A 12,797-nucleotide genomic window follows, 5' to 3' on the forward strand; every position below is an offset into this window, starting at 1 on the left:
CTCCAAGCAGTGAGGGGTGCCAGCCTGTGAACTCCAAGCAGTGAGGGGCGCCAGCCTGGCCAGCCTGTGAACTCCAAGCAGTGAGGGGCGCCAGCCTGGCCAGCCTGTGAACTCCAAGCAGTGAGGGGTGCCAGCCTGTGAACTCCAAGCAGTGAGGGGCGCCAGCCTGGCCAGCCTGTGAACTCCAAGCAGTGAGGGGTGCCAGCCAGACCAGTCTGTGAACTCCAAGCAGTGAGGGGCGCCAGCCTGTGAACTCCAAGCAGTGAGGGGCGCCAGCCTGGCCAGCCTGTGAACTCCAAGCAGTGAGGGGCGCCAGCCAGACCAGCCTGTGAACTCCAAGCAGTGAGGGGCGCCAACCAGACCAGCCTGTGAACTCCAAGCAGTGAGGGGCGCCAGCCAGGCCAGCCTGTGTAAGACAAGACTCTAACTCACTTCTGTCAAACCTGTCAGTGAGGCGAGAGCGCATGGCGGCCACGCCGACGCCCCGCTCGGGGTCCAGGTGGTCAGGAGACTCCTACTGACTAATGGGAGTCAACACTAACTGCTCTGGGGGAGACAGAAATCATGGAGCAGGCCATCAGCCGTGGGACGGGAGAAAGATAAGGGAGTAGGCCACCAGCCGTGGGATGGGAGACAAAGATAAGGCAGTAGGCCACCAGCTGTGGGACGGAAGACAAAGATAAGGGAGTAGGCCACCAGCCGTGGGATGGGAGACAAAGATAAGGCAGTAGGCCACCAGCTGTGGGACGGAAGACAAAGATAAGGGAGCAGGCCACCAGCCGTGGGACAGGAGACAAAGATAAGGGAGTAGGCCACCAGCCGTGGAACGGGAGACAAAGATAAGGGAGTAGGCCACCAGCCGTGGGACGGGAGACAAAGATAAGGGAGTAGGCCACCAGCCGTGGGACGGGAGACAAAGATAAGGGAGTAGGCCACCAGCCGTGGGACGGGAGACAAAGATAAGGGAGTAGGCCACCAGCCGTGGGACAGGAGACAAAGATAAGGCAGTAGGCCACCAGCCGTGGGACAGGAGACAAAGATAAGGGAGTAGGCCACCAGCCGTGGGACAGGAGACAAAGATAAGGCAGTAGGCCACCAGCCGTGGGACAGGAGACAAAGATAAGGGAGTAGGCCACCAGCCGTGGGACAGGAGACAAAGATAAGGGAGTAGGCCACCAGCCGTGGGACAGGAGACAAAGATAAGGTAGTAGGCCACCAGCCGTGGGACAGGAGACAAAGATAAGGGAGTAGGCCACCAGCCGTGGGACGGGAGACAAAGATAAGGGAGTAGGCCACCAGCCGTGGGACGGGAGACAAAGATAAGGGAGTAGGCCACCAGCCGTGGGACAGGAGACAAAGATAAGGGAGTAGGCCACCAGCCGTGGGACAGGAGACAAAGATAAGGGAGTAGGCCACCAGCCGTGGGACAGGAGACAAAGATAAGGGAGTAGGCCACCAGCCGTGGGACGGGAGACAAAGATAAGGGAGTAGGCCACCAGCCGTGGGACAGGAGACAAAGATAAGGCAGTAGGCCACCAGCCGTGGGACAGGAGACAAAGATAAGGGAGTAGGCCACCAGCCGTGGGACAGGAGACAAAGATAAGGGAGTAGGCCACCAGCCGTGGGACAGGAGACAAAGATAAGGGAGTAGGCCACCAGCCGTGGGACAGGAGACAAAGATAAGGGAGTAGGCCACCAGCCGTGGGACGGGAGACAAAGATAAGGGAGCAGGCCACCAGCTGTGGGACGGGAGACAAAGATAAGGGAGTAGGCCACCAGCCGTGGGACGGGAGACAAAGATAAGGGAGTAGGCCACCAGCCGTGGGACAGGAGACAAAGATAAGGGAGCAGGCCACCAGCCGTGGGACGGGAGACAAAGATAAGGGAGTAGGCCACCAGCCGTGGGACGGGAGACAAAGATAAGGGAGCAGGCCACCAGCTGTGGGACGGGAGACAAAGATAAGGGAGTAGGCCACCAGCCGTGGGATGGGAGACAAAGATAAGGGAGTAGGCCACCAGCCGTGGGATGGGAGACAAAGATAAGGGAGTAGGCCACCAGCCGTGGGACAGGAGACAAAGATAAGGGAGTAGGCCACCAGCCGTGGGACAGGAGACAAAGATAAGGGAGCAGGCCACCAGCCGTGGGACGGGAGACAAAGATAAGGGAGTAGGCCACCAGCCGTGGGACGGGAGACAAAGATAAGGGAGCAGGCAACCAGCCGTGGGACAGGAGACAAAGATAAGGGAGTAGGCCACCAGCCGTGGGATGGGAGACAAAGATAAGGGAGTAGGCCACCAGCCGTGGGACAGGAGACAAAGATAAGGGAGTAGGCCACCAGCCGTGGGACGGGAGACAAAGATAAGGGAGTAGGCCACCAGCCGTGGGACGGGAGACAAAGATAAGGGAGTAGGCCACCAGCCGTGGGACGGAAGACAAAGATAAGGGAGCAGGCCACCAGCCGTGGGACAGGAGACAAAGATAAGGGAGTAGGCCACCAGCCGTGGGACGGGAGACAAAGATAAGGGAGCAGGCCACCAGCCGTGGGACGGGAGACAAAGATAAGGGAGTAGGCCACCAGCCGTGGGACGGGAGACAAAGATAAGGGAGTAGGCCACCAGCCGTGGGACGGAAGAGAACAACACAGAGAGTCAGTAACGCAATGCCACTATTGTCCGGGGCTGGCCACACAACAACACAAGTGTGAGTAAGTAATCAATGTGTGTGTAGGTGAGTTCAGGTGTGAATCTAGAAGAGGCAATTGACTGTGTGTGTGTGTGTATGTGTGCCTGTGTGTTTATGTAGACTGTGTGTGTGTGTGTGTTTCTACTTGTGAATGCTGTTGGAATGTCGTTGACATTGTCTTGAGTCCCATGAAGGTTGTACACAGTGCTCCTCTGTGGCCAACTGATCACATTGCCTCCTGAAGCTTTTCTGGAGCTCATCATATTTGTTCCCTAGACTGACCGTGCCAGCCACACATCCATCCATAGAGAGCATTCATTCCCCAAATGGTATCCTTAACAACCTAGCATCCATTACAACCAGGAATTATACACTATATATAAAAAGGGTATGTGGATACCCATTCAAATTAGTTGATTTGGCTATTTCAGCAACACCCGTTGCTGACAGGTGCATAGTATCGAGCATACAGCCATGCAATCTCCATAGACAAACGTTGGCAGTAGAATGGCCTTACTGAATAGCTCAGTGACTTTCAACGTGGCACCGTCATAGGATGCCACCATTTGTCAAATTTCTGCCCTGCTAAAGCTTCCCCGGTCAACTGGAAGTGCTGTTATATTGAAGTGTAAACGTCTTGGAGCAACAGCGGCACATCCGCGAACTGGTAGGCCACATAAGCTCACAGAATGGGCCCGCCAATGCTGAAGCCTGTAGCCCGTAAAAATCATCTGTCCTCGGTAGAAACACTCACTACGGCGATCCAATCTGCTTCTCAAAATGGATTTCCATGGCCGGGAAGCCGCACACAAGCCTAAGATCACCATGCGCAATGCCAAGCGTCGGCTGGAGTGGTGTAAAGCTTGCCGCCATTGGACTCTGGAGCAGTGGAAACGCGTTCTCTGGAGTGATGAATCACACTTCACCATCTGGTAGTAAGATTTTGGGTTTGGCAGATGTCAGGAGAAAGCTACCTGCCCCAATGCATAGTGCCAACTGCAAAGTTTGGTGGAGGAGGAATAATGGTCTGGGGCTGTTTTTCATGGTTCAGGCCCCTTAGTTCCAATGAAGGGAAATCTTAACGCTACAGCATACAATGACATTCTAGACGATTCTGTGCTTCCCACTTTGTGGCAAAAGTTTGGGGAAGGCCCTTTCCTGTTTCAGCATGACAATGCCCCAATGCACAAAGCGAGGTACACACAGAAATATTTTTGTCAAGATAGGTGTGGAAGAACTTGACTGGCCTGCACAGAGCCCTGACCTCAATCCCATTTGGATGAATTGGAACGCAGACTGCGAGCCAGGTCTAATCGCCCAACATCAGCGCCCGACAGCACTAATGCTCTTGTGGCTGAATGGAAGCAAGTCCCCAGCAGCAATGTTCCAACATCTAGTGGAAAGTCTTTCCAGAAGAGTGGAGGCTGATATGATGTAGCAGCAAAGGGGGGACCAACTCCATATTAATGCCCATGATTTTGGAATGAGATGTTCCAAGAGAAGGTGTCCATATACTTTTGGTCATGTTGTGTATGTCCCCAGAAAGACACACAGACAATAGCCTGATTTATATCATTATATCTTTATACATGGTAAACCACACTTCTCTGGGGACTATACACACACAGAATAGTAATGCGGTGGCAGGTATCCTGGCGGTTAGGAGCATTGGGAAAGTAACCAAAAGGTTGCTGGATCGAATCCCGAGCAAGGCAATTAACCCTAATTGCTCCTGGGTAGCTGTCAATAATGTCTGATCCCTGACCCCACTCTCTGAGTGTGTCTCAGGGAGAGTGGGATATGCAAAAACCACATTCCCATCTCACACCTTACAGGTTACTCACTTGTACATACAATATATAATAAGAACTGTCAACATCTCCCTTAAATGTCACTGGGGGGGTCCGTTAATAGGTCTATAGGGATAGTGTGAGTGTTTGTTCCCGGATGTGTTGTCCTGTCTTGACTCCTGGGTCCCGACTGTCCTTATTAACCCAGAGTAAAAGTACTTTTCTGTCAATATCAGCTTTCCCTGGAGTCTCTCACTAGAACCTGTTGGAGGAAAAACATTCAGTCACACACAAACACCTGCCACAATGCACTTGTGCCAGTTAATTGTGCCAGTCACTCAAGGTCATTCAGCCACATGCATACCCTCTTCCAGGACAATTGCTGCATCAAACCTGCCCCAACTATCTCCCAAAACCCTGACCTCCTCCTCTCTATTCCCTGCAGCCTTGACCCAACACCTCTTATAGCTGTCACTCCCTGACATGGTCAAAACGCCAATAATCATGCTAGGATTTTCCGTGTGTACATAGGCTAGAGTCCGTGGATAAAATAAGTATGCGCTGTGTGGGGAGTACTGTGCAATGATGCTTTCTGCTGTCCCTGTAACGCATAGAGGGCAAAAGCGCATCTGTGACGCATTGTTTTTTTTCGGGGACAAAAGCGCAATGAATAGCCCCAAAAGACCAATCACTATTCTGCACCAGTATACAGGCCCAGATAATGTCTCTATTATGTAGCCTAAACTAGCACAGATGTCGTGTTCAACTGTGTGGGTCCCGCGTGACCTTAACAGGTGAGATGGCCTTCCCGCTAGGGGCTTAGAATAAGATCCCTTAGTCACGTTGCCTTTAAGTAACGACTGTGTTAAACAACGGGCTCTCCCACCGTGCCGAACTGTGGGCAGTTATGTGTTCTCGGACTAAAGTATGTCCTATCCTGACAGTTTGCACCCTTCACACCATTAACCCATTCGCCCTGGGAAAGTAAATCGATTCCGTGGACAAATAGTCTACATAGGCATTTCTGTAGGCTAGTCTATTAGTCTATTACGTGCGCATGTTTAAAGTGAGGATATGACATCTCGGTCCCCGCTAACCTACACTAACCTCGTCTCCATCTACCGGTATTTACTGAATTATTTTTGCACAGCATAATTACGCACAGTACGCTACGCTATACAAAGCATTCGACGCTGAGCCCACAATCCGAGTCAGTCCATGCCAATAGAAAATTAGCCCTGCACTGACTGTGTAGCCTATGACAGGGTGCACCGCCTCCGTGCCGCAGTCCTGGGATAAACAAGGCCATCCCAACCCCTATAGTCCCAATAATATAGCCTAAAGCACATATATAATAGGCCAGATTGCACAAATTGTCAATAGAATCAATCAATCAGTCCTCGTCGCAATGTTTATGTCGCTGCCAGTTCGACCCCTATAAATACCCATGGAGCTGTAGACTACAGTACATGCGTCGTCCCCTCTAGCCACGCTTACCGCCCTCGCTGTGGATCTTCTTCGATCGCCGGTTGAAATACATCCTGAACTTGTGCGGTTCTGTATCAGGCTGGAAGATGGCGTCCGGGGCACCGGCATGCTAGTGGCTCACTGTCACAGCAGGGAATGCGAGCACGGGACAAGGCTGCATTCGCTCGGAGATTAACCATAACCGACCAGTAGGGCGGTGGTGGGTCGACTCAGCAGCGACGAGGGCGCGCATAGATGCCATGTGTTCGTGCGGCTTCGTCCTCAGCCAAACTCACAAAAAGGCTAACCTCGTTCCTTCGTTCAGTCTCACTTTGCTTCCACTGGATATGCATGTAGCCAATGTGTGCCATAAATTAATAGTCTAACATGTCATGTGTAAAAATAACCTAGTAACGCAGTAGCCATAGACTGGAGGAGGCCAACACTGCAGAGCTAGGTTAAATAGCATGCTAAATGGATATAGGGAATATGACTATTAGCACTATGGTTATTTAATATTTGGATATTTAAAAAATGAAGTGTTACATTCATCTAATTTCATAGGCCTATGAGTAATTTGTAGCCAGGGAGAGAGAAAGTCATATTAAAGACAGGGAGAGAAACCATCACGTGTCGTGTCATAGGAGGAGAGATGTGGATAAAAACAGTGGTTTTGTGTGAGGAACAAACACAGTCACACAAAATAACTCCAGGCATAACAAAGCTGTATTTAATTCCATTGTTAAGGAGCAGAGAAGAAAACCCTTGTATATTTATATTACACAGTAACAGAACACATTAATCTTAACAGTTTGTTTTAATCTCATCACATAACAATAAGTATTCAATATCTCAAAGGATGTTTTTGATCTCATTAAATAGGAACAGAATAAATACTAAATTCTGAATTCGATGGCCACAAACCCTCCCACTCAGTCTTAGATTAACATTCAGGTGACTGATTAATGCTGCTAAATCATATGACATTCTGTTTTGTCACTTCCTTCAGCTCTACCACACACACACTTATCCATCACACTCACAGCTCCACAATGCACGTACGCTCAGATTCTGCAGTATACAAAGAGCAATATTACCCAATTATCACACCCCTGTCTCATGGGTCTGCATGACAAAGGTCAGGATTCAAATGACAGAAAACCCCTGCCCTACCTGGACACCGATAACACTGGCCTCCAGTTCTCACCATGTTGTATTGTGGTGAATACTGCCCCTGGTGGTAACATGGCGATACTGCATGCAGGAAAAGCCAATTGAAATCTAGGCCAGGCTAATGGAGGAAGAAATCTGTTGTTCACTGATCTGAAAGGATTGGATAGATATAGAAAATGGTTGAGTGGTGCCGGAACCATTTTGCTTTCACCTATTCATTCCTTTCTGGTTTGTGAACATGGAAATCAGGCCATGACAGGCAGGTTCTACCAGAACTGGGACTTTAAAACACAGACGTTGAAGGAGTGGGAGGTGATGAACTACTTTTTGATTACTGGGGTATCTCTAGGAGGCCGAGGGTAGAGGGACAGAATACTACTGAGCAGATACTCTATTTCCCAACAGAGGAACTAATCATTGATGCCAAGGAGTAAACAAGGGAGAAAGAACAGCACTATAATGTTTTAAAATGTAACTATGAAAAACAGTCCTTCCTTCCCTCCATGTTATTGCACAACTCCTTGTCTAGCATCAACATTATTGGCCTGTCTCTGTAACAGACAAGTTCTACTACAAGTGCTTGCTGCTAAATCACACACTTTCCTGGTCATCTTTTTCTTTAGATGTTTCTTTCTGACTTGGGGTACTAATATTTTAGTGTCAAAGGCTGTAACGGAATGAAATGTTGAACATCCACTGTGGATCTGTGGGGTTCGATGGCTAGGTTGAAATATACCGAACAGGTGGGCAAACAACAGGATCCTTGGGACCACTGACCAAGTGAAAACTCATTCAAAAGTCAGGATACACGACAGCCTTTGTCCACACAATGTCAAATCATAGAGGACACTTTGAAAGGAATGTCGGGGCTTTAAAAATGGAGGATTCCAATATTAGCTTTTAACTTAAAATGGCTGTTTCCTGCTTCTGATTAAAAATGCAATGCGACTGAGGACTTTCTCTTCTGAACCCCAAAACACAGGAGGCGGTGACATATTTACACGTTCTCAACCAAATCAAGTCCAGAGATGTGTCTGGCTGATTACTGTAGTCTGGTTGTGACAGGGTGATGTCACAGCGCATCAGGTAGAGGAGCAGCAGCTGGCTATAGTAGCTCATTAGCATAAGTCCTATCTTTACATGTGGACCTCAGTGACAACATGACAGAGTGGCCAAACAGAAACAAGGAGGGGAAGAAAAAAAAAAAGTGCTGAAAATAAAATACTTCTAAAAAAATAAAGCTTTGTTAATTCTCTGCATTTATAGTCCCCCCCCCCCCTCAATGGATAGCGCAATGATAAATGAAAACATTAAAGCGCTATGTACATGCACCGTCCACTCCGCTCGGGCATGCTTAGTTCAGCCAACAGGTGGCAAGGTGTAGCTGGTGGCGGTCTAGGGTCAGGGCAGGGTCAGTCCTGGTGCACAGGGAGGATGGGCTGCCTGCAAATGGGGCAGGTGTTGTTTTCAGAGAGCCAGCGGTCAATGCAGTGGATGTGGAACTCGTGGGCGCAGGGCAGGCGGCGCAGCTTATTCCCCTGGGCATACTCATTAATGCAGACGCTGCAGGCGCGCCCCGCCTCTCCCTCCAGGCTAGCCTGGCCGTAGGTGCGCGTGGCCAGATTATCGATCTGCTCTTTGGTCAGGCCACGAGGGTGCTCCTCGTCCTCCTCATCGTTGAGCAGAAAGAAGTGGGCCAGACGCAGGATGGGCAGTGTGCCGTTTTCCACGAGGTTGTTTGTGTCCCTGCTCGTCGGCCGACCCTCATTGGGGGTAGGGACTCCACCGGCACCGCCGTCACTCCCGACTAATCTCTCCTGGCCTCCTTCCTCCTCGGCCCCTGCCACTCCCTCGGTCTCCATCTCCACCCCTCCTGCCTGACCTTCCACCCCAGTTCCACTTTCGTTGCCATGGTAGGCCTGTGTGGTGGTGTTTGCGTTGGGTCCAGCAGGGTCCTGGTGACCTGGCGTGCCCCCGGTGGTCTCAGAGTCAGCCTCCGTCTCCATGAGGGAGCTGAGCTCTCCGAAGCCGGTCATGATCTGTCTGAGGATGGAGCGCAGGGCGGTGGAGCTGGGCTCCCCCAGGCCCGTCTCACTGATCCTCCTCAGAGGGATCCGGATGGTGCTGACGTAGGTCCGGATCCCGGCCCGCTCCGAGCGGGAGATGGTGCGCCGGAAGCCTCCACTGTCACTCTCGAAGGTGACGGTATTCTCAGCAGCGCGGGCCCGGGAGCGGGTACGGCTGGCGATGCTGTCTCGGTCCCGGTTCTCTCCCGGTCGGATGCGACGCACCTGCAGGTCCAGCATGATGGTGGGATGGCGGCGTACCCCTCCGGCGCCCCCCGCCCCGGCCGTGTGTGCCTCTCCCTCCTGCTCCTCTGCCTCTGGACCAGGCTCTGATACTACAGCCGGCTCTGACACGGCTTCACCAGTCTCCATGGAGACAGAAGCAGTTCCGTTGCTGGGCTCGGCAGTGTGGATATTATTAGAGCCACCATTTCCACTCCCACCATTAGGGGATAAGGTAGCCGAGTTAGGGGCGGGGTTTCTCTGAAGAGGGGAGCGGCTACGTCTCCTAGATGACCGGGAGGAAGTCCCACCTCCTGCCACAGCCCTGCGGGTCCGGCCGCGGGATCGAGTCCTGCTGCTGTGTGGCTCACGCCCCACAGACGCCCCCTGGGGGCCAGACTGGGGCGCTACACGGGGGCAGTCCAGGGTAGCAACTCCCTCCTCCTGCCTCTCCTCTTGGGAGGAAGCTCCACTTGGGGACTGGAGCTGTGGAGGGCTGCTTTGATCCTGAAGGGTAGGGGGGGTGATGGGGAATGGGGGGAGGTGGAGGGCTGTTGTACTCCTTAGAGCAGTAGGGGGGGACAGGGGTGAGGTGAAGGGTGCAGGAGTCAGAGGAGGGGTGGTGGTAGTACTGCGTGTACGGCGGGTTTGAGCCCTCCTGCCCAGGGTTGCTCGAGGTGAGGGATAGGGGGAGGGCCGGGCAGGGGTGTAGGGTGAGGGGCGAGTGGAAGGGGAAGTGCGTATGGACGCTGTGGATGGAGGGGGGACAGGGGACAGCTCTGAGGGGTCAGGGGTGTCACTGTGCTCCCCTGGTTCCGGCTGCTCATGGTTGATGTTGATCTCCAGGCTGAAGCGGAACTCTCCACTGTTGGGGTTGGTGCGGCTGACCGCGCGCCACGTCTGGTTGCCGCTCTGGCCGCTCCGTGTGGCATTCCCGGTTCGTCGGAACGTGTTCAGCCACTCCAGCAGTGAGTCGCCATTAGATGTCTCTGCTCCCGGCTCAGCAGTACCTATACAGACAGCGGCTCGTTACTGAACTGAGTCAGTTGTAATTATCTAGTAATACGTCAGTACTATACAGCAGAAATTAGGTTATGAACCTTTTGAGAACCATTACATCCTGTCAAGTTTAGGTTATACAGGCTAGACCCTTTAGCATCCATTTCCTCCCCAATATTCCTTCCATGCCCCTCCTAACCCTCTCTCCTCCCCCTCACCACTGCTCCCCTCCTCTTCTCCGGCCTCCGTATTTTGTGGGCGTGGTTCAGGTCGTGGCTGAGATGACACACGCTCCTTTGCCCCGTCCAGGCGCTGCCGTAGCTCCTCCGCTGTCACTTCACCTGGGGAATAACATGTCCCCTGTTAGGTCAAGATGGAGGGTGTATGATATGGGGTAGGTTATATGCTTCATTGTTGAGGGTCCAGTTCAGCCCTTAGTGGCCAACATGGAGCCATTATATTATGATGTGATATTACAAATGTTTGTGTTTTATTTTACCTTTATTTAACTAGGCAAGTCAGTTAAGAACAAATTGTTATTTACAATGACGGCCTATATTAGATTGTATTAGCGAGTCTGCATTGGTGTATTGGGTTTGGACAGGGGTGGACAACTACGCCAATCCGAGGGCTGCAGTCCTGCTGGTTTTCGTTTCTCCATGGCATTAATTAGCACCACTGATTGGCTAGGGGGACCGGGCACGTGGCTGTCCTGATACAAATTAGCCTGTGATTTAAAAACATGGAGGAAAACCAGCAAACACCACTGCCCTGAGCGATTGGAGCTGTGCAGCCCTACATTATAGCGGGTTCTAGTGACGTCAGGTATTCTAGGTTCCTGGGGTTCTTGTGAGGTCAGGTGTTCTAGGTTCCTGGGGTTCTAGTAAGGTCAGGTGTTCTAGGTTCCTCTCACCAGGTGTGCCCAGCAGGTTGCTGTCTCTCATGAGGCGGTACTCTTCCTCGCTCAGATCGTTGATGAAGTGATAGTACGCCTCCTCCCTTCGAAGACGCTCCGCCTGACGCCGCCGCTCGTCTCGCCCACCGGGAGGGTCCATCACCATGGAAACCCCTGGGGCACACGGAAGGGGTGATAGGGGTGTCAGAATTGTGGAACACCTGGCTGGATCTTACCAGGGCACTATTGTGATGCATCCATCATTCAATCATAGGGAGCAGTTGAGTTGGGATCAGACATATTTGACAGATTCTATACAACTAATGTACACGTCACTGACACACTTGACAAGCATGGATTAGAACGAGGCTTTACTGATCATCCAATTCCCTGGGGAAAAACCGCAGTCCAATAGCTTGTGTCACGTGAAAGTAGGATTTACAGAAAGGCTATTACTCGATCAATGCAATTATGTGACATTGCAACTCCCGTCGCCTTTACATTTTTAAACCGGTTTCCGTGGCCAACCTTTAGCCATGAACGATGAAGTCAAAACAACAACTTCCATTTTGATGTGGAATGAGACATGGCCAGTAAGAGGTCGGCTGAGCTGACATAACAAAAATCTAACCTTCCCTGTTCCGACAGCTAGCTGGCTAACCTCCTTGGATTCATTAGAAAATCTCTATACAACAGCATCAATGCAACTGCGATAGACAGCAAAACATATTTCGTCGGCCGTAAATGTTGCAACAATCACGGTCTTTGGAGCAATAATGCCGTCTCTACAAAGCATCATAATATAGTAGGCCATGTTGGAGAACACAGGAGGAGCAACAAAACTGACGTTGTCATCCTACTAGTTACCAATCACCGACCCAGGAATGATCACAGACACGTCGAGAGTCCAAACATTGCACTACGGAGGAGGGACATGACAAAGAAAAGTCAGGCTCCATACAAACTGACTATGTAGAGGACAAAGAATCGTCACCTAACTATTGCAACAGAATTATATAAACGTCTCCAACTACAAAAAAATATTGTTCACACCTATACGCAGGTTTCACATTGCCTTTCAAAGCGGCGAGCTGTCATTTTGAATGCGCAACGCATTTGTTAGTTGCTGCCGACAGCTAACTAGCCATCTTCTGGTGAAAGGTTTGACCAATAAATAATACTTTTTTTTGACAAGCAACACACGAACAGAGTGCATACTATACTCAATCTAAACAGTGTTATTGGCTCGAGTAAATGGCAATGACAACGAAATTTAAAGGGATTGTTGTACCTGACACAGCAGCTGTAATATGGACGGGTTTGCTTTCCTCTCCGCTCTGATTACAATGTAGCCAAGATGGGACCACCTGTGCTACACTTCTCACCGTCTGACCAAACACTATCAATGTCAGATTAGTTCCTACCCAATGAAACCGCACGAATACGAGGATTAAAACAGCTAATTGTTGTGTTTCAATCAATGTATATATGTATTATTATTT

General features: G+C 51.0%; 2 protein-coding genes across 6 annotated transcripts in view; both read right to left on the reverse strand.

Annotated features, from left to right (window-relative positions):
• LOC110490927 (phospholipid-transporting ATPase IB) overlaps positions 1 to 6,422 on the reverse strand; it is a 98,868-nt gene extending 92,446 nt beyond the window's left edge. For 2 of the 5 annotated variants that reach the window (XM_036943828.2, XM_036943827.2), the window contains exon 1: positions 5,971 to 6,422. In XM_036943828.2, the coding sequence (XP_036799723.2) occupies positions 5,971 to 6,013 (43 nt within the window). In that variant the 5' untranslated portion in view covers positions 6,014 to 6,422. The remainder of the gene's footprint in view (positions 1 to 5,970) is intronic. The other 3 variants (XM_090199368.1, XM_090199373.1, XM_090199371.1) reach the window with 2 other exon arrangements.
• A 226-nt stretch (positions 6,423 to 6,648) lies between these two features.
• Positions 6,649 to 12,702, reverse strand: LOC110490926 (E3 ubiquitin-protein ligase RLIM). The gene is made up of 4 exons (XM_021564348.3): positions 12,587 to 12,702; positions 11,314 to 11,469; positions 10,619 to 10,741; positions 6,649 to 10,411 (listed from the first exon to the last, which is right to left on the reverse strand). Exons 2-4 carry the CDS (start codon positions 11,459 to 11,461, stop codon positions 8,526 to 8,528), a joined length of 2,157 nt encoding a protein of 718 aa, XP_021420023.2. The 5' UTR covers positions 11,462 to 11,469; positions 12,587 to 12,702; the 3' UTR covers positions 6,649 to 8,525.
• Between the last annotated feature and the right edge of the window lie 95 nt (positions 12,703 to 12,797).

The sequence above is a fragment of the Oncorhynchus mykiss genome, chromosome 15 (assembly GCF_057628025.1).
Source record: "Oncorhynchus mykiss isolate SJ-2025 chromosome 15, ASM5762802v1, whole genome shotgun sequence".
Lineage (NCBI taxonomy): Eukaryota > Metazoa > Chordata > Actinopteri > Salmoniformes > Salmonidae > Oncorhynchus > Oncorhynchus mykiss.